The 26,678-nt window shown below is 40.7% G+C and overlaps 1 protein-coding gene across 1 annotated transcript; it reads left to right on the top strand.

The window, feature by feature from the left end:
- Positions 1–2,915: 2,915 nt before the first annotated feature.
- On the top strand, positions 2,916–26,359 carry STOML3 (stomatin like 3). The gene is given in 7 exon segments (NM_001193787.2): positions 2,916–3,314; positions 15,837–15,940; positions 16,022–16,094; positions 20,015–20,097; positions 22,170–22,373; positions 24,304–24,438; positions 26,121–26,359. Coding segments are annotated over 7 exon segments (876 nt in total). The 5' UTR covers positions 2,916–3,262; the 3' UTR covers positions 26,346–26,359.
- Positions 26,360–26,678: the final 319 nt, after the last annotated feature.

The raw sequence follows: 26,678 nt of genomic DNA, 5'->3' as shown, positions 1-26,678 counted from the left end.
CCTTTGAAACTTTCTTTAGGAAAAAGAAAAACAGTTGCTTAGTCATCTTCCAAAGGGATGGGCCGTAGTAAGCACTCTTGAGGCTCTTTGTAGCAGCTCCCAGGGAATAATTACTGTTTCTATTGTTTTGAACCTTGCATCTCAGTGACTGGCAGTGCTAGCATAAGTGGGTATTTGGCTAATATGAAGAGAAAATGTATTTAGAAATAAGCTAAACTAGCACCTCCAGAACTCTTTGCAGCAGACTATGGAGAAGCCTCTGATTCAAAGGGAAAGGGGCGTTTAGTTCCAGGCAAAGACTGTCTTTGGCTTAAGTCAGGAGAAATGATGGAGACAGGAAGTTTTTCTGTTGCTCTTTCCATGAGAGGTTAGTTACAAAGTGATGATGTCGTGGTGATAAAGTAGAGGCCAGGAAGAAACAGGATGGAAATTGACTAGAGACCAGGAATGGGCCTTGAGTTTTCAAGTTTGTGGAAAATTATGGTAGCATTAGATCAGAGAGAGAAGAGAGTTGATAAATGTATTGACATACCAAATCAATCTCTCTCAGTCTTCTTTTCACTTGAAATGAGGGGAAAAGGGAGACATTGTGAAAATTAACCCAATATTGCCATTGTAGAGAGAAGTTAACTCAGTCCTTAGAAGTACAGCCCAGCTTCCATTCATGGTAATAATAGTTACCATTTATTCACGTTAGTCATTATTCTGACTATTTTACATGTAATTTTCATAGGATTATCATACAGGCAACTCTGCTTGGTAAATATTATATTACCATCCGCATTTTACAGATGAGAAAAATAAAACACAGAGGTTAAATAGGTTACCCAGCATCACACACTGGTTCATGACAGAGCAAGGTTTTCTTTATATCTAGGCAGTATGAACCCAGAGCCTCTCTCCTGCCCGCTGTGCCTCCGGCAACATTTCTACTTGGAGTTGTAAGCGAGGATATTTAAGGGAGATGCAGAGGAAACTATCCTAGAGCAGACAGTTGCTGACTCTGTGCACACATTACGCGTGTCTGTTTTAATCTGTGTTCTGGTCTCCTTCCCTAAATTTCTAATACTCTGTATTAATTATTGTAATTACAAACTGTGGATGACAGCCATAGTAGTTATTCCAGCAATTTGAGTTTGTGGAGAAGGCAATTAAGATTATCAAGTAGTTGGTATAAATAACCCATAATCTGGAAATTTTTTTACTTTTGTTTTTTTCTTTTTTGAGTTAGAGTCTCGCTGCGCCACCCAGGCTGGAGTGCAGTGGCGCCGTCTTGACTCACCGCAACCTCTGCCTCCCAAGCTCAATCTTCCCACTTCAACCTCCAGTGTAGCTAGGACTATAGGTGCACACCACCATGCCTGGTTAATTTTTGTATTTTTAGTAGAGACGGGGTTTTACCATGTTGCCCAGGCTGGAAACTGAGACAACTTTTAAGATGAAGTTGCTAAGAAGGAAATAACTAGGTGGTTGGCAAAAGAAAAACTAGAAAAGACAAGATTTGGCCAGGGAGAGATTAGAGTTTTTTACTATTGTTTTGTTTTCACAAAATAATACAATGTAATATAATAAATGCTGTACAATAAATATAATGGTATACAAAAGAAAAACAAGATATATTTGGGATATTGATATGAGAGAAATGAACATCAGAAAATTAGAAAATTGATGTTCTTAGTATTGGAATAACCACAAAATGTTCTGTGGTTCTATGTGGTCTGATGAAAGAAGGAATCCTACTACAGGATCCTGAGGATCTGGATTTGAGAAAGAGCTTTGCCATTTGAGAGCTGTTTTCATTTGTGATTTATATATTCATTCATTCAACAAGTATTGTTGAATATCAGCCATATGCCCACATTGTTCTAATTGTTGCAGGTGCAATGGGAAAGGTTAGACCATGTCACTCTCCTCATGGAAATATATAGTGTAAGGCAGGGGTCAGCAAACTTTTTTTTGTGAAGGAACAAATGTAAATATTTTAGGCCTTACAGCTTTTATGGTCTGTGTCACAACTACTCAAATCCACAGGTGCAATGCAAAAGTGACCACAGACAATACAAAAACGAAAGAGCCGGGCATGGTGGCTCATAGCTACAATCCCGGCAGTTTGGGAGGCCAAGGGTGAAGGATCACTTGAGCCCAGAGTTTGAGGCCAACCTCGGCAACATAGTGAGACCCCATCTCTACAAAAATAAAAAATAAAAATTTGCCAGGTGTGGTGGTGTGCACCTGGAGTCCCACCTATCGAAGAGGCTGAGGTAGGAAGACTGCTTGAGCTCTGCAGGTCGAGGTTGCAGTGAGCTGGGATTATGCCACTACACTCCAGCCTGGGCAACAGAGTGAAACCCTATCTCAAAAAAAAAAAAAAAAAAAAAAAGCAACAAAAGGACATGCTGTGTTCCAATAACACTTTATTTATTTATTTTTTTATTATTGTACTTTAAGTTCACACTTTATGTTTTAAAAACAAGTGGTAGATCAAATTTAGCCAGTAAGCTACAGTTTGTCAATTCTTGGTCTAGAAGAAGAAACAGACACAAGCCAAATAATTAAGCATATGATAACACGTGCAAAGATCCGGTGGCAAGAAGACACATCAAGCTTTGGAGGGACTGATAGGAGACCAATGGAGCTGCTTCAGGGAGAGGCACGTGAGTGAGGCTGGAAAGGGAGGAAGGGGCAGACCAGCAGGGTCTTGTAGGACACTTAGGAGTTTGGTCTTTACAATATTGACAGCTGGCAATCTTGGATTATTTTAAGCAGGATGATGACATGATCAGATTTGAGTTTCAAAAGATCATTCACTGCAGTGTGAGAATGAGTTGTGTTAAATTTTCTCATCTGAAACATAAAGATGGATATACTTGCCGTGTGTATTGAACAGGTCATTGTGTAATCAGGGATCACACAAGATTATACAAGGTGCACAGAAGTGTTTTATGAAATATAAATGCTATAGAAAATTACACAGTCATATTTTACCGGAAGCAATACCACCAGATGGTCATATTCTTTCAAGTTTTCTCTATGAACAAAGGCAATCTGAACTCATAAAAGAAATCTTTTTGTTTATGTTATCAGGCTTCCCTCACCAGGGAAACTACTCCTTAGGGAGTTCACTAAAGAGAAGGAATGTCTTTCACTCTCTCATATTTTCTCCTCTCCCCTCTCCCAAGCACATCTGAGTTGCTGCCTGGACTTCACACTTAGCTCCAAACCCATGAAAACTTGCCAAGTATAAAAGCTCCTCAAGAATCAGATGGATTCTAGGGTGTCTTCACCCGAGAAGCAGGATAAAGAGAACTTCGTGGGTAAGTTCCTTTTTCCTGTCTTAGGCTTGTTTTTCACATATATGGCAAAGCAGGAGTTGTAGCATTATGGAGAGGTGTAGAGTATGAGACATATTTGCAGAAATTGACTTCAATTTCATCTATAGCCCAGGATTTTGAATTCATTGCTTGTGCTGATTCATTTGCTTCTGGAACAGCAGCCTATAACTTGCTTTATTTTTCATTCAATTTTTGATAAAATTGTTGTTTATGTTTGCATTTCTTCTTCTTGTATTAAATAGCAAAGATATGTTGAAGAGGCTGACTTTTCTCCAACTTCAAATATTTTCTGATGATGCTGAGATTAAAAAGAAAAGTTGGTTTGAGCTGCATCATGTTTGATAAATAGAGAGAAGTTGAGAAAAATAAAACTTAACTTATAAGTACCAACTACTATCCTTAATACTAATGACTATTATGTGTTACAAAGCATTTTGCTTGCATTATCTCTTTAAATTTTACAATAATCCTGAGGTAGATCCTCTTAGAATCTCATTTTACAAATGAGAAAACTGAGCCTTGGAAAGTTTAAAAAGTTGCCCAGAAAGTGGTTATGATGATGGTGTGTGTGTGTGATGATGGTGTGCGTGTGCATGTGTGTGTGTATGACCTAACCTGTGCTCTATACCTTAAGTTGCCAAAAAGCCATAGTACATGTTAGAAATAGAGAACACATTTGGCATTATTAAAACATAAAAGAAAAAACTAGGCTGCGTGCCCTGGTGCATGCCTGTAACACCAGCACGTTAGGAGGCCAAGGCAGGCAGCTCACTTGAGCTCAGGAGTTCGAGACCAGCCTGGGCAACATGGCAAAACTCCATCTCTACAAAAAATACAAAATTTAGTCAGGTGTGGTGGCACATGTCTGTGGCTAAGTGGGAGACTGAGATGGGAGGATTACTTGAGCCCAGGAGGTTTTGGCTTCAGTGAGCTGAGATTGCACCACTGCATTCCAGCCTGAGTGACAGAGCGAGACCCTGCCTTAAAAAGAAGAAAAATAAAAAGGAATAAAGAAAGAAAGAAAAAGGAAAAAGGATACATTTAGAGACATTTACGTGAATTGGAAACGAAAGTTTTCTTTTGAAGTAGGCATGGAAACCTTGATAAGCTTGAAGGCAGTAAATAACATCTGGAAATGCAAGCGGGAGGTCTCAAGAGTCCCCTTATTCATCTTTCATGAGACATTTAGTTTCCATTTTAACAGGTCAAGACATCAACTCGGTGGATGGCGTGACTGAAGCTGTATCATCAGTGAGATACTTGAAAGTACTCATGAGTTTTCTTGGTTTCGATTTTTCAATATGAAAAACTGGCACTATCACAGAATGAACAGAATGGGGCTTATATTTTGCAATGTCTGATTTCCTGTGCTTTTGTAGTTTCTTAGGAGAGATGCAGTGTGGACCATTCTCCAAGATTTGTGGACTAAGTTTGGCCTTGCAACTCAGATATATATAAAATATATATATTATACAATATAACATATATTATATAAGATGTATCTTATATAATATATAATATATAATACACATGTAATATAGTATATATAATTGTATAATATATACTATTTTATATATAATATAAATATAATATATAATATAATTATATATGCTATAATATATAATTATATAATATAATTATATATTAAATAAAATATAATACATAATTATATTATATATTATATATTAAATAAAATATAATACATAATTATATTATATATTAAATAAAATATAATATATAATATAATTATATATATTATATATTATATAAATAATTTATATTATATTATATATAATATAATTTATAATATGTACTTATGAATACTTGATACTTGACAGCACATAATGACAAATATATTTTTCCAGTTGTCACTTATTTTTTACCTTTTTAATGATACGTTTGATACTAAATATATAAAATTTCAATATATAATATATAAAATATACGCTATATAATATAGTATATGTAATATATATATTTAAAATCTTTATATATATATTGAGCCAGTGTTATTCAGTCCTGTAAGCATTATAGACATTTCCCTTCACAAATGGTGAGGAAATTATTTAATATGTAAATAACTGAGCCCTTGTTGTCCTTTCCAGCAGGAGCGTTATGTGAGAGTGTGCTGCTGGCACACTTTCTTTCTTTTATGTTTAGAGATGGAGTCTTTCTCTGTCTCTCAGGCTAGAGTGGAGTGGTGCAATCTCAACTCACTGCAACCTCAGCCTCCTGAGTAGCTGGGACTACAGGTACGCACCACCATGCCTGGCTAATTTTTGTATTTTTTTTATAGAAATCTGGTTTCGTCATATTGCCCAGGCTGGTCTCGAACTTTTGGGCTTAAGCGACCCTCCAGCCTCAGCCTCTCAAAGTGCTAGGATTACAGGCATGAGCCACTGGGCCAGGCCTGGACCAGCTTTTGAAAACCACTTGTGTGCCTCTGTTTCTAACTCCAAGCTCATGACGCCACAAGGGTAGATTAGAATCACCTGAAGGGGTAGGTGATATTTACACTGTGGAAATGCTATAAGTTAAGACTTTCTTCCTTTCTCAAGGGCCCAAATTTTTAGACATTTATTATCACATCACTACTTAATAGTTTCTGACATTCTCTTCTGCCTCCCCTTTATTCTTTTTTGATTTGTTTTGTTTTCTAAGAGTTAAAGTGAATTGGAATTTAAATCACAGAAATCTTAGAAGTTCTTCTCAAAATTAACATGCAAAAGAATCTTCCTGGGGAGCTCCTTAAAATACAGATTCCTAGTCTCTATCCCCAGAAGTTCTAGTACTTAGTCTATGTCTGTGCTGGGTTTAAGATTTGCACCCACACCAGCTCCTGTGAGCTGGCTTGGCTGCCAGGCTAAGAGAGCATTTTGAGTAGGACTATATTCCTTCTCAGCAATTCTGCACTTTCCTTAAAAGTGTTCCTTAATGCCAGCTGTGTGCATAGAGAAAAAGGAAGGAGGGAAGATGAATTACAGGGGATGAAAAGATAATGTTTACCCCTCGTGTTTTACTTTAGATTTCATCTTTGATAATCAAAGTCCTTCATTCTCTAGAGAGAGAACCAGAAAGCTGCTGAAGTTCTATTTTGCTGACTGTGTCTTCACAGGATTGGAAATGAACACCGAAAGGGAGATAGAATGGTTAACATTCATCCCCAAGCTCAGGAAAGGTGATTGTTCTCATTCCACATACTTTTAATTTTTCCTCTGGGAAGCATTTGGTCTTCCCTGCTCTGATAATGCAAAGCACTTCCTTTTTGTAAAATTTGACATGATTATTTATTTTAAATTTTACTTTTAAAAATGGTAAATATAGGCTGGGTACAGTGGCTTATGCCTGCAATCTCAGTACTTTGGGAGGCCAAGGCAAATGGATCACCTGAAGTCAGGAGTTCGAGACCAGCCTGGCCAATACGGTGAAACCTTGTTTCTACCAAAAGTAAAAAAATTAGGCGGGTGTGGTGGTGCCCGTCTGTTATCCCTGCTAATGGGAGGGAGGAGAATCATTTGAACCCGGGAGGCAGAGATGGCAGTGAGTCAAGATCATGTCCAGGGGCAACAGAGTGAGACTCCATTTCAAAAAAACAAACAAACCAAAGAACAAACAAACAAAAAAACAGGTAAATATATCAAAAACAAAGAAAACTCAGAACAATGAAAAGCACTTATATTTCCATTATTTAGAAATAGATGCTGGGTGATAGAGCGAGACCCTGTTGAAAGAAAGAAAGAAGGAAGGAAGGAAGGAAGGAAGGAAGGAAGGAAGGAAGGAAGGAAGGAAGGAAGGAAGGAAAGAAAGGAAGAAAGGAAGAAAGGAAAGAAAGGAAGAAAGGAAGAAAGAAAGGAAGGAAAGAAGGGAGGAAGAAAGGAAGGAAGGAAGGAAGGAAAAGAAGGAGGAAGGAAGGAAGGAAGGAGGGAGCCATTGATAATATTTTGGTTAATTTTCTTCCAATATTTTTTCTATTCTACACATATACTTCTATATAATTGTGATTCTACTGTCCCTATAATTTTGCATTTTACTATTTGTTTTTTTAACATCATACCATAATTATTTTCTCATGCTTTTATAAACTTAAAAATATATACATAATATGACATTGTGTAGATGTATCATAGTTTGCTTAATTATTCCTCCACTGTTATATTTTCAGGGTAGTTTTCATTTACCACTGTAATAAATAACATTGTAATGGGACTTTGGACATAAACCTCAAGGACGAAGTATTTTTATTTGTTGTTGTTGGCAGTGCTGTTATTTCAAACAGAGAGAACTGAAAGCATGGGAGAATTGGGAGAAAGAAGAATGATGCAAGGAAAACATTTCCCCTTCTCCTTCTCCTTCTCCTTCTCCTTCTTTTTAGACAAAGTCTCGCTCGGTTTCCCAGGTTGGAGTGCAGTAGCACAATCTTGGCTCATTGCAAACTCTGCCTCCCGGTTTCAAGCGATTGTCCCACCTCAGCCTTTTGAGCAGCTGGGATTACAGGCGTGTGCCACCACACCCAGCTAATTTTTGTATTGTTAGTAGAGATGGGGTTTCACCATGTTGGCCAGGCCGGTCTCAGACTCCTGACCTCAGGTAATCCACCTGCCTTGGCCTCCCAAAGTGCTGGGATTACAGGCGTGAGCCACCGTGCCCAGCCCTGTTTTCTTCTAGAAATGATGTGTGAGTGAAGGTACAGTCAGGTAGAATGTATGGAGAAAAATGCAAGGATATATGGTTCTTTGGTTTATTGACTTTTTTGAGAGAAAATGGAATCTTGTCTGATGAACCATGGTTTCTATACAAGGACTTTCCAACAGATCACAAATTCTCTTATGTTGCTGAACATCGCCCCGATCCTGTACTTCAAAGCACTTAAAAGTATGCCCTGCATCCATTCAGCATCCTCTGTGAAGCAGGAGGTGGAGACAAAAAATAAAATACCTGCTCTCAGAGCACTAAAAAATTATGGGGAAGACACAAAAGTTACTAAAAATTACAAGGTCCTATAAAAAAAGTTATGATAGAGGGTGTACAATCGTGTGCCGCTTAACAATGAGGATCCACTCCGAGAAATACGTTGTCAGGTGATTTCGTCATTGTGAGAACATCATAGAGTGTACCTACACAAACCTCAGTGGTACAGCCTACTGTACTCCTGGGCTATAGGGTACAGCCTATGGCTCCTAGCCTACACACCTGTACAGCATGTCGCTGTACTGAATACTGTAAGCAGTTGTGACACTGTGGTATTTGTATATCTAAACATAGAGAAGGTACAATAAAAATAAGAACACACTATGATAATCTTATGGGACCACCATCGTATATGTGGTCCATCATGGACTGAAACATCATTACGTGGTATGTGACTGTATTACAAACTCAAAAGAGGAGCACCCAAAGGTGAGGGTGACAGAGAAAAATCTTCCTGGAAAAGAAGGGGATGTTTGAGCTGAGCCCTGCTGAGGAAAATGTGGGATGCAGAAGGGGGCTGAGGAACACAAAGACCTGTGCGAAGGGACAAGATGTGTGAGGACCTAGGTTACTTTCTCTACTGCAGGGGGTATTCATGTGATGTTAGCACATGGCTTGACTCCCTCATCTGGATCACCTAGACCCATACTGAAAGACCATCAAAAGTCCTGCTACTTGAAAAACAAATTACGAATGTGCAAAGAGCCCATGTGTGAAGCCTGGGCTCTGAGTGGCAGCCTTGCCGATGCTCCTGCTTTGGGGTGATGGCGATGGGATTCAGCATCCCATCGCCATCATTGTAGGGGACAATGCCTCCAGGGCATGAAGAGGGACACTCAAGGGGGCTTTGATTGTGTTGGCAAGGTGTATATTCTTAAGTCAAATAGTGGGTTTAAGCCTAATAGTGGGTTTAAGCCTTTCTCTGAAGATGATTTTGAGGGCTCCGAATTTAAAGAGGAAAGAGTGGGGTGTTGAGAAGTACACAATTTTCATGTAAGAGAGGAGTAGGGGGAAAATAATCAGTCACTCATGCCTGTGTCTGGCTCAGTGAATCTGAATTTTTATATAAGGTAACAGACAGATAGGGGAAAATTCAGGGAATCTGCATTTTTTTTTTTTTTTGAGACGGAGTCTCGCTCTGTCGCCCGGGCTGGAGTGCAGTGGCCGGATCTCAGCTCACTGCAAGCTCCGCCTCCCGGGTTCCCGCCATTCTCCTGCCTCAGCCTCTGAGTAGCTGGGACTACAGGCGCCCGCCACCACGCCTGGCTAGTTTTCTGTATTTTTAGTAGAGACGGGGTTTCACCGTGTTAGCCAGGATGGTCTCGATTTCCTGACCTCGTGATCCACCCGCCTCAGCCTCCCAAAGTGCTGGAATTACAGGCTTGAGCCACCGCGCCCGGCCAGGGAATCTGCATTTTACATAAGGTAACAAAGATAAATGGGACAGGGGAACAATCAGATATGCATTTGTGCCAGGTGGACAGAGGGGTGATGCATCTGTAAAGATAAGCTATCCATTTACATTGCTATGGTGAATTTTAACAGAAATGCTTTAGGGTAAACATCTTGGAGCTCAGTAGGAATTTCCTTGAGGGCAAAAATATGGGGGAGGGGTGTAGCTTTTCATCTTGTAACCATCTTACTCAGGAACCAAAAAGAGGAGGCAGATTTTTGTGACTCAGTTCCCAGCTTGACGTTTCCCTTTGGCTTAATGAGTTTGGGGTCCCAATATTTATTTTCTTTTCACAAGGTAGTTTCACAACTCAGAGAAAGGTGCCCACTGAAGTTAGGCTTTTACTTCCCACAGAAACAGATAGGGGTGCTACTTTCTTTGATGTTTATATTCCAAAGGCTAGCTCCTGAGACCTTGAGAAATTTAGTCGTGGGTTGTGAAACTGGCAAGAGGCTTTTCAAAAGATTTAAATCACAAAGAGGCAGAGAAAGAGTTTATATAAGCTAGTATATCCCATTAATGAAACAATACAAAATAAACATATTTTAAAAACAAAGAAAAAAGAATTTATAATGACAATTTTGTTTTTGTTGTTTTTGTTTTATTTAATTTTTTATTTAAGAAAATGCCCTAAGAAAAGGGAGATTAGGGGCCTAGAGTCAGGAAGAAGCCCATCTAAAGTTTAGTCAAGCTGAGATTCGCTTTAAGGTTTTTTGCCCACTATTATATCTCTGAGATTCATCCATATTTTACATACAGCAGTAGTTTTGTCTTTTTTTCTTGCTAAGTAATATTCCTTTGAATATGAATATACCACAACTTCATTTATCCATTCTACTGTTGATGGATTTGGGCGAACTTCATATCTTGGCTTCTGTGAATAAAATGGCAATGAACATTGTTGAACATATTTTTCACTATCATCAGTAGTCATTGCTCTCAGGTGTTAGTTGGAAATTGAATACTGAGTCATAAAGTAGGTACCTGTTTAGCTTTAGTAGACACTTCCAAATAGTTTTTGAGGTGATTGTATCAACTTAACTTCCAACAGCACATCTGAGCACTCCAGTTGCTCCTCAACTTTGCTAAACATGGTTTTGCCAGTCTTTAATGTTTGCTATTCTGGTAGCTGTGTACTGGAATCTAATGGTGGTTTTGACTTTCATTTTTGTGATGTGTAATGTACATCATCCTATTTTGATTGTTTAAAATCATGTCATAATACTTAAACAGTTATTTCTGCTAAGAAACTAAGACTATGATAACACAGACTTGAGATAAAATATTGTAGGTAGTATTGATCTAATATTTAAATACTCTTGACCAAGCTGAAGTTGAGAAATAAACAACCAAGTCACCTAGCCTGTTTTATTGAGTATAATTCATTCCTGTTTCTAGTATCATTTAAGTGGGGGGTAGTGATACAGAACATTCTCTCCTACTTCCCGGCTCACACACGTAGCCAATCTCGCCTTGAGTGTTTGGCCCTGGTTCTAAAGGGTATTTAAGCCTCCCCTGGTGTAAAGAGCTGTATCTAAGCACCAGGAATAATGCCCTGAGGATGTGCCTCTACCAGTGAACCTTGGCTTTGCCTCACTCCCTAAGTCAGTAAAGGTAGACACCACCACTGTCAGTTTGTGGAATTTGTGGGTGTCACCTTACCTAGTGAGAGATTAAGATGATGGAGGCAACCCTAAATAAACCATGAAGTTCTCTGGTTGCAAAATGAAGGGTTGGCCTTGGTTACATCTTAAGTCCTTCCAGCTGAAGTTAATGGGTGCCTCCCCTCTTGTCAGTGGCTCTGGGCCTCAGCTTTCATAGCTTATGGCTCTACCTTTTTCTTTGCAGATTGAAAGGAAGGTATTGATGAAATATTTTGCTGCTGTTGTCACAGCTGCACACAGGGGGAAGTCTCCACATGTTTCACCAGCTGCAGACTTCCTAGAAGTAAGTGCAGCAGAGTAATTAACCTGGTATCATATCTGTTTCTATTGTTTCCGTAACCGCCTGAGGGAAAAAATCCTGCCCTCTGCATAAAGAAAGACCACAGCATTGTAGTAGAAAAAGAGTTTAATAGATTGGAACTCTTGGAGGCATGTTTCCCATTTTATTCTCCAGCACAGCCTTCGGCATAGAATTGATAAAATATTTGTTAAATGAATGAAAAAACCAGGGGCAACGTGTTGGGGGCAGCAAAATCCAGTTCTCTACTAGGAAGTAGGCATATGATGGTGGCTTTATGGTTATGTGACAGTTGTCCAGAGAATACACACGTTTGTGGATTGGGTTCAAACAGACGATCAAATGTGGTCGTCACTTAGTGACCAACAAAGGTGTTGTGCAGCCCCTTTTTCTTCCATCATCCCCTCAGGGCCTTGTATAGCTTGAAGTAGGGCGATTTCTGAAGATCTTTGTATTTAATAATACAATCCCAGCATATCCCTTCAGTCAGAATTATGATCTTCAAACACTGTTCTCAGTATAGCATCCTAGTTTCAACTGTGGGAGCGAGTGGGGAGAGAGACAGGCTGCCAGGAAGAGTTGCTCTGTGTGGTCTCATTCCCGGCTGTGCATGCTCCCAAGGCTGAGCTGGGAGCCTGCAGGGAAGGTGACAGCAGCACTCACAGCTCCACTTTAACTGGCAGCTAATGAGACCGCAGGCTCCACCAATTCTGCCAGAAGCCACGGCCTGGGTGATTCTAATGCTCCCGTGTAACTCTTGGAAGAATGGTCACATTCTCTTCTCTTGTCTCTGGCAGCATGTCTATTACCTAATGGAGCTGAGCCTCATGTGCACATGTAATGATGCAAGGGCTTGATGGAACTCTAGAGGCGAGCTTGTAGGTCAGTGCGATTTTCTCCGTGACGAACACTTGCTTATGCAGCTGGTGTTAAGGCTGTGTCTACTTTGGAAATGTCCAGGCTTGGCTCCGGGCATTAAGCACAGTTGGTGTCCTGTTGGAGCCCCAGCTGCCAGTGCATCCTGTGCTGCTAGTCATAGCCCCAGAACACCCCAAGGTTTCTGAATACCAAATATTGCAGTGCCAGGAGGGAGGAAATACCCCAAACGTGGCAGGAACTGTGCTGCCTTCACAATAGTTTTACCAAGATTTTATAAAGGTGCATATTAGCCCAGTGAGATATGTATAAGCACAGCTATTACAGCTGTGTCTGTATAGGCAAAATTGCAAATAACCTTAATGATAAATAGGAGAATGGTAAGTAAACTGAGACACAGGTGTAAGATGGACTAGTATGCAACAATAAAGAAGAATGAGGTAGATGAGTAGGTAATGCCATGGAAATCTATACATGATATACAGTAGAAATGTGGGTACAGTGTAATGCCATTTATCACAAAATAAAATTTATAAATCAAAGCCAATATTTTCTGAATGTAGATATATGTATGTAAATACATAGGAGTGGGTCTGTGGAGAATACACACCAAACCAGTAACTATAGAACTTCTCTAGATAAAAGCGGGACTGAGGGAGAGGATGGTTTCGGGGAACTTTAGTTGTGTTGCTTAAATTTTTTTTTTCAATGAGAATGTACATCTGTAGGCTCTGTCATGAATACTAAAAAAGCACTAATAAAATTTGACAAAGATTCTATGAGAGTGCATAAAGTGTCTTTCCACCTTGTGTAATGATAGTTTGATTCACCTCCATGTGGGTCCAAAGTTTTGGGAGGTGATATTTTAGAAATTTAAATTTCAGAGTATTCAGGCAAGCCCTTATTGTTCAGAATATATATTTATATGCATTTGGAGCCTATAAAAGGCCATTTGTACTCAAAAGTTTTTAATACGAAATATGTAGCTAAAATGTAGTGATTTTCACCTATCAGAATGTAACGACTGAGAAGGTTGGAATGATTTAAGGAGAACAGGACATGTGTGAATATGCACGTCTATGCTGTTGGTGAGAGTGGAGGTTCGTACAAACTTTTTGAAAGGCATTTATCATCTATCAAAATTGTATGACCTAACACTTCTACTACTAGGGATTTAGCCTACACAAGTGCCCCAAAACACACATTTAAAAACATTCATCAAAGCGTTGTTTATAAGAGCAAAAGCCCAGAATTCTCCTAAATATTCATGAATTTGGCTCAGGTCTCAAAAAATTAGTAGCAGTAAAATGGGTAACGGGGGATGGATTTGAGGTAGTGTCATTTAGGTTTAGTGACTTTCTGCAATTGGATAGGGAAGAGGAAATGATGACCTGCCTAACTTGGGCAACAGGGTGGACGGTGAAGGCATTGACTGAGATAGAGACAGTATATGGCGTTTGTAGAATGAGCTGGCTGGGGATATCTAGTCCTAGTGCTTGTGTATGGAGAATATAAATCAGCTGGAGGAGATAATGGGGATGAGAATGGGGGTGGTTGTCAAGCAGAACGGAATAAGGAGGAACAAGGATTTAAAATTAGGTAAAATGGGCCGGGTGCAGTGGCTCATGCCTGTAATCCCAGCACTTTGGGAGACCAAGGCAGGAGGATGACTTGAGGTCAGGAGTTCGACACCAGCCTGGCCAACATGGCGAAACCCCTTCTCTACTAAAAATACAAAAATTAGCCACGCGTGATGGCAGGTGCCTGTAATCCCAGCTACTCAGGAGACTGAGGCAGGATAATTGCTTGAACCTGGGAGGTGGAGGTTGCAGTGAGCCGAGATTGCGCCACTGCACTCCAGCCTGGGCGACAGAATGAGACTCTGTCTCAAAAAAATAAGAATAATTAAAGGAGGTAAAATGGTGACTATAAAGAATGCTAAATTAAAAGAGTCAGCCAGACCTGCTTATTTTACAAACAAGAATCCCTGGCCGGGCGCAGTGGCTCACGCCTGTAATCCCAGCATTTTGGGAGGCCGAGGTGGGTAGATCACGAGGTCAGGAGATCAAGACCATCCTGGCTAACATGGTGAAACCCCGTCTCTACTAAAAAATACAAAAAATTAGCCGGGTGTGTTGGCGGGCGCCTGTAGTCCCAGCTACTTGGGAGGCTGAGGCAGGAGAATGGAGTGAACCTGGGAGGCAGAGCTTGCAGTGAGCCCAGATTGTGCCACTGCACTCCTGCCTGGGTGACAGAGCAAGACTCCGTCTCAGAAAAAAAAAAAAAAAAAAATCCAGAGACATCAGAAATTATATAATTGATGTAATTAATGCTACAGAGTTTTAGGTGGTTGAAGTAGGATTTTAACTCAGTCTCATCCTATTGCAAAGCAATATTCATAAAGCCAAAATGCACCTGCTATCATTATGTGTGATTAGCAAGCAGAGATCTTATGTGACGAGCCAATATAACAAAACTTTTATGAAAAGTTAGAAATGGCAAATATCAACATCTGACAACAAGTCCCTGGAATACATATTCATCTGTAAATGGGAATAATGGTAGAATACCTGTTTAAAACTGTAGATGTTAATGTATGCCCCAGGAGCCATATAAAAGTAATCTTATTTAATCCTCATCAAATTCTCTACGGTGGGTAACTTCTAACCCCATTCTACAGATGAAGAAACAGAAACCCGGAGACTGAGTGGTCTTCCATCCTAATGCTTTAGAATTGGTAAGAGACAGAGCTCACATAAAAACTCATACCTCGGGACTTTTCAGGATATTTTTCCATGTGCCACACTGTGTCCCTCTGGGTATAATAGTACCTACCTACCTGCCTTAGAGGGTGCTTTGAATTTTACCTCGAGAATTCACAGGACCCAGACATCTGATGATTCTGGTGTGGATGGTCCAGAGATTATATTTTGAGAACTACGGTTTAGGTGTTTTGAGAATAATAAACTATAGCAACCCTATAAAATGTAATAATAATTGTTTCTGCTTATTGTTACGAGATTTTTCTTGGAAGGAATAAGTTCATTTTAATTTTTAAAAACCTGAATAAACATTTGAGTGTGTGTGTGTGTGTGGAACTACATTCATGGTGTAAATGGATTTAGGTTTCCTATTCAGCCACATCAGGCTTGGCCAGTTGTCTGGATAGGTTCCACACCCATGCAGCTGGGTGGCTTTTTAAAGAACCACATTGATTACAGATTTGCTTCCTTCTCATTTCCTAGGTGTCAACAATAAACGGCTTGGTGTATGCGGCTGGCTCCTGTTTTCCCTCTCTTTCCTGTTGGTGATCATTACCTTCCCCATCTCCATATGGATGTGCTTAAAGGTAACACCCTGGGACATAAACTGGGCTCTCTATATGAACTGACAAACCATTAGGACTAAACGTTCTCCCTTAATCTCCTAGATCATTAAGGAGTATGAACGTGCTGTTGTATTCCGTCTGGGACGCATCCAAGCTGACAAAGCCAAGGGGCCAGGTATGAATGATGCTGTGGCTGCCTCTGACAAAGATCAGGGACACCTAATGCTACTGCTACCACCTTCAATATTTTTCCTGGTGGTGCCTATGAAGAGTCAAAGAACAATTGCTGGAAGCTGGCTCTCTTGCCTTTTGGTACAACAGAAGAATGCCACCTTTTTATGCAAGTTGGTGGGAATAACCACCAGTTTGAGAGTCTGGAAATCTGGCCTGGCTTCCTAATTCTCCCTCTGAGAGATTCAATGAATGTGAGCAAAGGGTGGCTCTGGTTACATTGGCTGAATGTCACTTATTACCAGGACCACCAGGAGAATGTGAGAAGAATAAGAGGGAAAGTAAATGGCCAACGTAGACCATTAAGTTACTCAACGAGAGTATATTGAGAGCTGGTGTTTGATGCTCACTCTTTGAAAAGGACTAAGTGAAAAGCAAAAGGTAATTTCCTCTCATGGCAAGTAGATGCATAGAAAGATAGAGCTGGAAACCATTGTACGATGCCTTTTGCCAAATCCCTTGGTTTTGAAATAAAAAACATGAGGCCCACATAAGTTTGATGAATGATCTAAGATTATCCTTATAGTTAGAAATAAAGATGAGCTTTCAGGCCTTCTAACATCTAGTATAGTATAGTGTTTATTTCCATCCTTTCTTTACCATCTTGAAAAAGAAAATATTCCAAATAGTCATGTTATAAAAGAAGGTGGTTTTATTTGTTGTTTCTTATTTTTGCCAGCGGTTGGGGTGTATACTAAAACTATAAGGTACTAAAACTCCCTGAAGTAAGATATTGATTTAATGTTCGTAACTTCTCTGAGCATATATGTAGTTGAACTATAGGAAATTGCTGACTTTGTTTTGACTCCCAAACATGGCAATTTCATAGGATTAATTCTAATACTCTGGAAATGAGGGGCTACCAAAAGCACTGTCTTAGAAGGCACAGGAAAAGCAATTGTTACTAGCTATATTTCTCTGACAACATTTGCTTTCTGCCCCCATTATGGCTTGTTTGAATAAATTGTTCTCTCTGCAACTGGGAGGTCTCTGGGGTAGGAACTTTCCTAAGCATGGCGATGCTCTGTGTGCTTTGCCCTTGGCCATAAGCCATGGATCTGTTAATATATAAAAAAGTATGGGAAACTTCAAGAGGAGAAACTTGTGAAGGAGGCTTCTTGGCCTTTTTTTTTTTTTTTTTTTTTTGAGATGGAGTCTCGCTCTGTTGCCCAGGCTGGAGTGCAGTGGTGTGATCTCAGCTCACTGCAACCTCTGCCTTCCAGGTTCAAGTGATTTTCTCGCCTCAGCCTCCCGAGCAGCTGGGATTACAGGCACCCACTATCATGCCCGGCTAATTTTTGTATTTTTGTAGAGATGGGGTTTCACCATGTTGGCCTGACTGGTCTTGAACTCCTGATTTCAGTTGATCTGCCCATCTCGGCCTCTCAAAGTGCCTGGACTACCGGCATGAGCCACCACACCCAACAACCATTTCAAGCATAATCTTACTTGTCTAATTTCATAAAGGACCTAAAGAAAAAGAAGGTAAAAACTACTTACAGATGTTCTCGTGAGTTTGGCAAAGCAAGAATCATTCAACTGAGTTATAACAGCCCAAGATTAACTTCTTCCTGGTTCTGTTCCACCTGGTGGGGCTAAGATTATAAGTTAAAATAAATTTTGGATCCAAGAGAAGCAGAACAGCCAGAACTTGGAGGCCTCTAGAGAAAAATATGTCACTTTTAAATGAATTTTCCCTGAAGATTTCACCATTAAATGTCTCAGGATAACAACTCTCGTCATACCTGTCTCTGGGGTAATGAGTTACCTCAGAATGTCATAAGGACAAGAGGGAAACAAGCCAAATTGCTAATGGAAAACCTTTCCACTTTTATAAATTGTAAATTATTCTTGAATAATAGCTGATACTTCATGAGCATTTAACACATATCTGGCGCTGTGGTTAGTACTTTATTTCATTATCATGTTGAATCAGGCTTAATCTTCACTACCAGCTTATATCTATTAGGTAACCGAAGTGTTAGGTGAGTTTTCCCTAGTCACAAGGCTACTAGGTAGTAGGGTTGGGACTTAATTCTGTCTAGTTCTCAGGTCCATGATTTTAACCACAGTGACCTGGCACCAAAAATGGCAGTAAGGTTTAGAGGCCAAAAGAAATAAAGCACTTTAGCAGCGTATTTTGCGGACACTGCCACCCCTTTGCGTGGTGTTCGGCTCCAGAACTGGTTTCTGCTGTGAAAACAAACCAATAGTGCAAAGCCTTCTTGATTAATGGAAATAGATTAGTGTCCCCATCTTGCCGACATGCCTTGTGGTTCTAATCTTTGTAACTCTCACAGTAAAGAATGACATTCACCAGGGTAATGTTAAGAGTTCCCAGGGTCCTCTAATGAGCTTTCTTATGCCCATCCTTCCCTGACCCAGCCCCAACTTAATGCCCCACAAATCAGAAAGAAGTAGATGTGTTTACAGCTGGAGAATGCTATTGTACATGAATCAGATCAGGGCTGTGGAGAAACTATTAATTCTGGAATACATTGATTTAGAGGAATATGAGACCCTGGGAAGATTTTAATTCAATAATCCTTCATTACTATTTAAATTGACTGAGAATGTTGGTAGTCACTGATATTCAAAGTCAAAAGTCTATTACTTGAATCTGTTACGTGAGTATCTTTATTATAAGGAAACTACTTCCCAAAATATTTTTTTGGTGGAGTATTTTAGAGCAAATACAAAATACCAGATCATGTCATTTTACCTGTAAACACTTTAGTCTGTGCATCTAGCTGATAAGGACTTTATTAACACCGTGCTGCTGTGGTCTGAGTATTTGTGTCCTCCCAAAATTCATAGGTTGAAGCTAATCACCAGTGTAATGATATTAGGAGATGGGGCCCCTGGGAGGTAATTAGATCATAAGGGAGTCATCCTCACGAGCGGCCTTGTAAAGGAAGTCTAAGAGACCTGCCTTGTCCCTTTCAGGATACCACATGACCATCTATACACCTGGAAATGAGCCCTCACAAGGCACTGTATCTATATGCACCTGGATCTTGGACTTTCCAGGCTCCAGAACTATATGAAATAAGCTTCTGTTGTTTCTAAGCCACCCAGTTTATGGTATTTTGTTGCAGAAGCCTGAACAGACTAAGACACATGCCATTATCACAACCAGGACAGTGAACTAGAACACCTTAATATCTTCTTCTTTTTTTTTTTGAGACAGAATTTTACTCTTGTTGCCCAGGCTGGAGTGCAGTGGCACGATCTCAGCTCACTTCAACGTCTGCCTCCTGGGTTCAAGCGAATCTCCTTCCTCAGCCTCCCGAGTAGCTGGGATTACAGGCACGCATGACCGTGCCCAGCTGATTTTTAAAATTTTTTTTTAAATTTTTAGTAGAGATGGGGTTTTGTCATGTTGGCCAGGCTAGTCTTGAACTCCTGACCTCAGATGATCCACCCGCCCTGGGCTCCCAAAGTGCTGGGATTACAGGCATGAGCCACCATGCCCGGCCTTAACAAATCTTTTAATATGCATTCTGTGTTCAAATTTCCCACTTGTCCCAAAGGTGCTTTTCACAAGGTCAGAATATTATTTTTAATTAATGTCAAAGTAAACACTTGGGTAGAAGCAGATTGTTTTAAAAACAAAAACCAAAATTAAATGTCAGGGATCTTTAGCTTCTTACCAAAAGACTTTACTTCCCAGGAAATTACTTTTCCTTAGTCACTGACTTAGAGGATGAAATCATTTTTCTCAGAGTTTCACGTGTTCATACTGAAGATCATCTGAGAAACATGTATCGCCCCATGTAAGTGATGCACCACACTGCTATGAGACTACTTGTAGTTATTTGCAATAGAGCAACATTTTAAACTGATTTTTTTTTTTTCTCATAGGTTTGATCCTGGTTCTGCCATGCATAGATGTGTTTGTCAAAGTTGACCTCCGAACAATTACTTGCAACATTCCTCCACAAGAGGTAGTACTGATTAAGGATATGTCGCTTGAAATTAAAGGTGTATTTTCCCTATTGTACGGACAATTACAACTTTATAGTACACTTTTAAACTACAGGAGGGGAGGTGAGCTGAGTACCCCCAGAGACCTACTTGAATTGCCCGTGGTGGTTCCTGAAACTACCAAGAATTTGTTTTGCCAAATGAGAATGAAGCCAAGAGCAAGGAGACTTAGAATTGGCCTGGTGTGAGAAAGCCTGACAGCAGAGAACTAGTCAGCAGGAAAGCTGAGATGGAGAATGACAGAGCACAAGCTTGAAAGAGACAGACAGACACTGTATAAAACAGCTGAATAGAATCTGACAGAGGGCAGATGGATGGCAGTGGCTGTTTTTGATTCCACCCTCTCTATCGCCCTCTCCGAACAATTTTTCATAATATCCACATGAGTACCATTTGCTTTTGACTTTAAATTATTTCTGTGTTTGGGTGCGATAGAGGGGCAGGCATAAGGACAGAGGAGAGGCTGTCAGGGCCCACTCGTGTTTGTATTTCACATAAGTCTTTTTTTTTTTTTTTTTTTTTGAGACAGAGTTTCATCCTTGTCGCCCAGGCTAGAGTGCAGTGGTGCAATCTCGGCTCATTGCAACCTCCCGGGTTCAAGCGATTCTCCCAAGTAGCTGGGATTATAGATGCCTGTGACCGCACCCAGCTAAGTTTTGTATTTTTAGTGGAGACAGGGTTTCACCAACTTAGCCAGACGGGTCTCTCGAACTCCTGACCTCAGGTAATCCTCCCGCTTCGGCCTCCCAAAGTGCAGTGATAACAGGCCTGAGCCACTGCACCCAGCCCACATAAGTCTTTTAATTCTTGAAGTACTACAAGTAAATGACCAGAACAGTAACTCAGCAATAGGGAAGAGGAACAGAGTTACTAATTATCATGTCACCCTCTCATAACCAAAGTGGTTCAGGTTAGAGGAAAAGAAATGCAGGACCTAGGATATGGGAGGGCAATGGTGATAAGAAGACAGAAAATCCACATTTATAAATATATGTTAGTTTTCTTCTGTCTGGTTCAGGAAACTCAACCAGGACTCAAACATGGTGTCTTCATGTCACTTAGGAACTGCAGAATACTTTTGAATTCAGCCCCGGGTCAGACGTGGTGGCTCATGCCTGTAATCCCAGCACTTTGGGAGGCTGAGGCAGGAGGATTACTTAAGGTCAGGAGTTCAAGACCAGCCTGGCCAACATGGTGAAGCACCGACTCTACTAAAAATACAAAAATTAGCTGGGCATGGTGGCATGCACCTGTAATCCCAGCTACTCAGGAGACCGAGGCAGGAGAATCAGTTGAATCTGGGAGATGGAGGTTGCAGTGAGCAGAGATTGTGCCACTGCTCCAGTCTGGGTGACGAAGCCAGACTCCGTCTCAAAAAAAAAAAAAAAGAGAATTCAGCTGTAGTCAGGAGAGGTTGGGATGCTTAGTGACCTTTAATAGGGACTTTTCTGGCTCTGTAATGGACAGTTCTAGGTTCTGCTTCCATAGTATACCCAGAAATCTCTCATTTGCTCCAAAACATTCTGTCACATTATTCAGAATGATTGATGCTGAACCTCTCCATAGAGCTGAATCGATTTTTCTTTACATGGTCTCTGGTGCCATCTATGTTTTCTAAGATACACTGCTTCAAGTCTGATAAAAACTGAAAACCAAAGAGTACAGGTATCAGGGAAACAAGTGTTCTACCTCTGCTTAGAAAATTGAAGATAATAGAATGACAGAAGGGCTGTACTGTTACATTTAAAATGGAAGGGCCTGTTCTTAGGATGTCAAGTCAAGGGTTTCTGCCTATAGGATGTAAAGCTTCTTAAAGATGAAGTCACAGGGGTAAGTATAATGACAGCTTTAGAGGAATTGCGTATCAGCTGGGAAGATATTCTGTCCAAGCCAGAACAGGTTTTAGGTGACTATAGCATGAGTTGTCGTTACTGCTCTCCTTCTGTGGAGGATGGCTCTTGGGCTGGCTGTCACTTTGTCAGCAGTGGTGAAAGTCATAAATAAGTGATTTTGCCCTGTTCTTACTCGACAGATCCTCACCAGAGACTCCGTGACTACTCAGGTAGATGGAGTTGTCTATTACAGAGTCTATAGTGCTGTCTCGGCAGTGGCTAATGTCAACAATGTCCATCAAGCAACATTTCTGCTGGCTCAAACCACTCTGAGGAATGTCTTAGGGACACAGACCTTGTCCCAGATTTTAGCTGGACGAGAAGAGATTGCCCATAGCATCCAGGTGAAGATACCATGAGCTAATAGCCTATATCTTTAACTCATTGATTTTAATTATTAGTGATGATGAAATATCAGCAGTTCAAAACATCCCCACCACATGCATGCTTGCACACACTCACACACAGACAACTGCTCTAGAGGTGAGCTTCCGTTGTGATTTCACTCACCTGTTACCACAAGAAATATATTTAAATATCTGAGTGCAAGAAGGCAGTTGCTGAAATTGTGCCCCTTATCCATTTTCTTTGGAATTCAAAATTACGAATTAACATCTTACCAGTAGTCTTTTCTGAAGAAGTTAGAGATCAGATTTATTTTTAGCTTAGATTACTCCAGGAGTGCAGCCATTTCTCAGTTAGCCTATATATTTAAATAGTGTGAAAGTTAAATTCAATTGAGACACCATAGACCTGTCATCTCTAGAAATTCTTACACCATACCATCAATATCACTAACAACATTAATAGTAATGATAATTATAATATCAATGAAGATGTAACAGCTATCGATCTCATCTCTTACACACATGAGTTTATGAACAAGAATACTTCTGTATTTTCTTTTTTTGAGATGGAGTCTCGCTCTGTCGCCCAGGCTGGAGTGCAGTGGCCAGATCTCAGCTCACTGCAAGCTCCGCCTCCTGGGTTTTACGCCATTCTCCTGCCTCAGCCTCCCGAGTAGCTGGGACTACAGGCGCCGGCCACCTCGCCCGGCTAGTTTTTTGTATTTTTTAGTAGAGACGGGGTCTCACCGGGTTAGCCAGGATGGTCTCGATCTCCTGACCTCGTGATCCGCCCGTCTCGGCCTCCCAAAGTGCTGGGATGACAGGCTTGAGCCACCGCGCCCGGCCTATTTTCTTAGATCAATTGGATTCTGAGCTTCTTTTCTGTAAGTTAATTATATAAAGACATTCAACTTTGGTTCTTCTTGGCCTCTCCTCTAGTCCCTGAGGTAGAGGAAAGATCCCAAGCTTTTATGAGGCCGTATGAGTTCTGCATGATAATTCTCCATATTGTTTATATGTGACCCATGAATTTAACAACTCAAAGGTATCCCATCCACAGCCAGGTCACTGACTTCTTGTGAGGTGTCACTATCTCTCAGTGTCCTGCAGGGATCCCAGAAAGGCAAGGGAGGGATCTCTTGCTGTTTGGTAGCAGAGATCTCTGCCCCCACCCCTTTAGGGGAGCTATCCTTCTGATCCTACCATTTCTCAAGACATTCATCTTCTCCAGGATGACCAGCAAGATATCTTCAATGGTTTTAAGCTTTTACAAAGACAAGCGTGTCTTTGCATGTATTGCTTCTGCCTCGAAAAATATGCCTTGCTTCTTCTTTAAAGCTGGCCATAGAGCAGAAGTTAAACAGCGTGAGATAAATAATATCTTGAAAAGGACCCAATAATAGTATGCACTGAATCATTGTTAGGTACTGAGAGAGATCTTATATGCATTGTCTCCAAATCTAATAACAGTCCTGAAAGAAAACCTTTTATAGGTAAGAAAACTGAGAGCCAGATAAGTTCAGAAACTGTCCTGATGATTCACAACTGCAAATGGCTAGAGCCAAGGCAAAATCCAGGTCTGTCTAAGAAACCCATTCATTGCTGTCTGCTTGATACCAGCGACAAGCAAATTTGGGATATTTGCTCAAATCTAGATGGATCTCATATACCTCCTTGGGAATGGTTTTGGGGTAGATCCTGCTGATGGACACCCACTAAAAGGTCTGCCATGAGATTCACTTTAAAGTCCAGAAAATGATCAATAAGGTTAACTGTTATTCTCTTCCCAAATTGTCTCACTCCAAATGCTGTAAATGCAACAACAACAAAAAAAAGAAAAATGTATCTTGCAAGTATAAAACATAACAGAAACGTACATCATATCACCTGTCTTTCTTATTAGTCTTTTCTTTTGATTTGGAAACAGACTTTACTTGATGATGCCACTGACCTGTGGGGGATCCGGGTGGCCCGAGTGGAAATCAAAGATGTTCGGATTCCCGTGCAGTTGCAGAGATCCATGGCAGCTGAGGCTGAGGCCACCCGGGAAGCCAGAGCGAAGGTGAGGGCTGTGCAGTTCACACATGGAGGGAGAACCGCCTAGCATTGGGGCCAACAAGGATAGGACTTGAACCGAAGATTGGGTCTCTCAATTATTTTCATAAGAAAGGGGTTTCTTTTCCCAGTTTTACTGAGAATTTTCCCCGAATTAAAAGGTAACCAGCAGCTTACTGCACCTTGAGGAAGTTTGGTAGCAGGTCTTGCGTTAAGAGGACGCTCAGTAACATACTGAGTGACTTAGCCAAGTAGGTCCCAACTCCAGCCGCATGTCAGTGTTCCCTGGGGAGAATTTAACAAAACAAAACAGAATACCAATTTCCAAGCCTTATTCAAACCCAGGCTTGAAGCAGTCTCGTGTGGGCTAAGAAACCTATATTTTCATAAAGCTGGTGACTTAAATGTAGCCAACATGGAACCTGTCTTTTGCGCATCGTTGTTCTTATATATTAAATGTTGCTGGAATAAAAGGGGGCAATTAAATACAATCCAGGTAAGAATTACAAAAGGGAAGTGTACCCTGGCTCTGAATGTCCTTGAATCTGTTGAGATTCTGGCTTTCAGGCCTGTGTGGATGGCTTTCCTGAAGTATCAGAAACCAACTGGGCTTTCAAGCCTGTGTGTATCCTCTTTGGAAACTTACCTGTTAGCTGATGAAGGCGTTTCTTTGACTCATTTCTGACTCATCTCTGGTTTATCTGCTAAGCTCCAGCAGCTTCCAAGAAGGGACTCGGTAACGAGAGAAGAGAGATCACTTTTTCACCTGGGTAGATGGCCACAGATAGGGCAGCTGAATCACTCTTGGACAGTCTGAGAGCTCGAAAGAGTGATGTACTTAAGAGATTGCCAGTGTTACAAGGCTGGCACTTATTGCTACTTGTAATCAAGAGCCAAGAGAACTAGAAACAATTCTCGGTTTGTAAGAATGACACCAAAGTGGCAACAGAATGAACTTAAAAACATCTAAGATAAGTAAAAATGATAAAAACGTCAGTTAGAGGCCTTAAATTTCAGACGTCTGAAAATGAACGCAGCAAGTAGTGAGGCTCCAAAGTGCTTCAAGGCATTAGTAGGGTAGGTGCCAAGTATTCACTTGTATTCAAGAGAGTACTTTTATTTTTTTATTTTATTTTATTTTTTTTGAGACGGAGTCTCGCTCTGCCACCCAGGCTGGAGTGCAGTGGCCGGATCTCAGCTCACTGCAAGCTCCGCCTCCCGGGTTTACGCCATTCTCCTGCCTCAGCCTCCCGAGTAGCTGGGACTACAGGCGCCCGCCACCTCGCCCGGCTAGTTTTTTGTATTTTTTTTTAGTAGAGACGGGGTTTCACCATGTTAGCCAGGATGGTCTCGATCTCCCGAACTCGTGATCCGCCCGTCTCGGCCTCCCAAAGTGCTGGGATTACAGGCTTGAGCCACCGCGCCCGGCCGAGAGTACTTTTATTTTTGTTTGACAATAAAATCTAGGGACCTGTCATTTGTAAAATATAACTCCTTGCTTCCTGCAACCTCCTTGAATTTCTCTAATTACGTTAGGAAGTGAAACTCTTATCCTGGCCAAAGAAGTAGATGAAACACATGTGGCAACATGGGGACTGGGGAGAGGGGTATCAATACAGACCCAGAAAAAGAAAGCACTAGTTACAGTGTAAAGTTTTATTTCTGAACGATTTTTTTCTGTCATTTCAGGTCCTTGCAGCTGAAGGAGAAATGAATGCTTCCAAATCTCTGAAGTCAGCCTTCATGGTGCTAGCTGAGTCTCCCATAGCTCTCCAGCTGCGCTACCTGCAGACCTTGAGCACGGTAGCCACCGAGGAGAATTCTACAATTGTGTTTCCTCTGCCCATGAATATACTAGAGGGCATTGGTGGGATCAGCTATGATAATCACAAGAAGCTTCCAAATAAAGCCTGAGGTCCTCTTGCGGTAGCCAGTTATTGCATAGAGAGTGGTGTCTATTCCTATGGAGAAGCCAGCAGTTAGAAACGGAGAGAATTGCAACACTGTTCATGTAACAGTAACTCCACAGATGGAAGAGTATTGGCAGGAAAAAGCTCTAGAGGCTATATGGAGAAAAAAAAAAAAAAGCAAAAATGAGACCTGTATATTACTTTTATTTTTAAGACCATAATCAACTTTATAATATATAATTAATTAGTGGTGGTCTCTGACTTTATAGCAGGAACTTTCTGGTAATATGAGAAGAAATCATTGGGTGACTGTGACTAATGTTTCAGAATTACTTTT

This window comes from Macaca mulatta, chromosome 17, assembly GCF_049350105.2.
Source record: "Macaca mulatta isolate MMU2019108-1 chromosome 17, T2T-MMU8v2.0, whole genome shotgun sequence".
In the NCBI taxonomy this organism is placed as follows: Eukaryota; Metazoa; Chordata; class Mammalia; order Primates; family Cercopithecidae; genus Macaca; species Macaca mulatta.
Note: the sequence above shows the minus strand (reverse complement) of the source record. Positions and strands in the feature narration are given on the sequence as shown.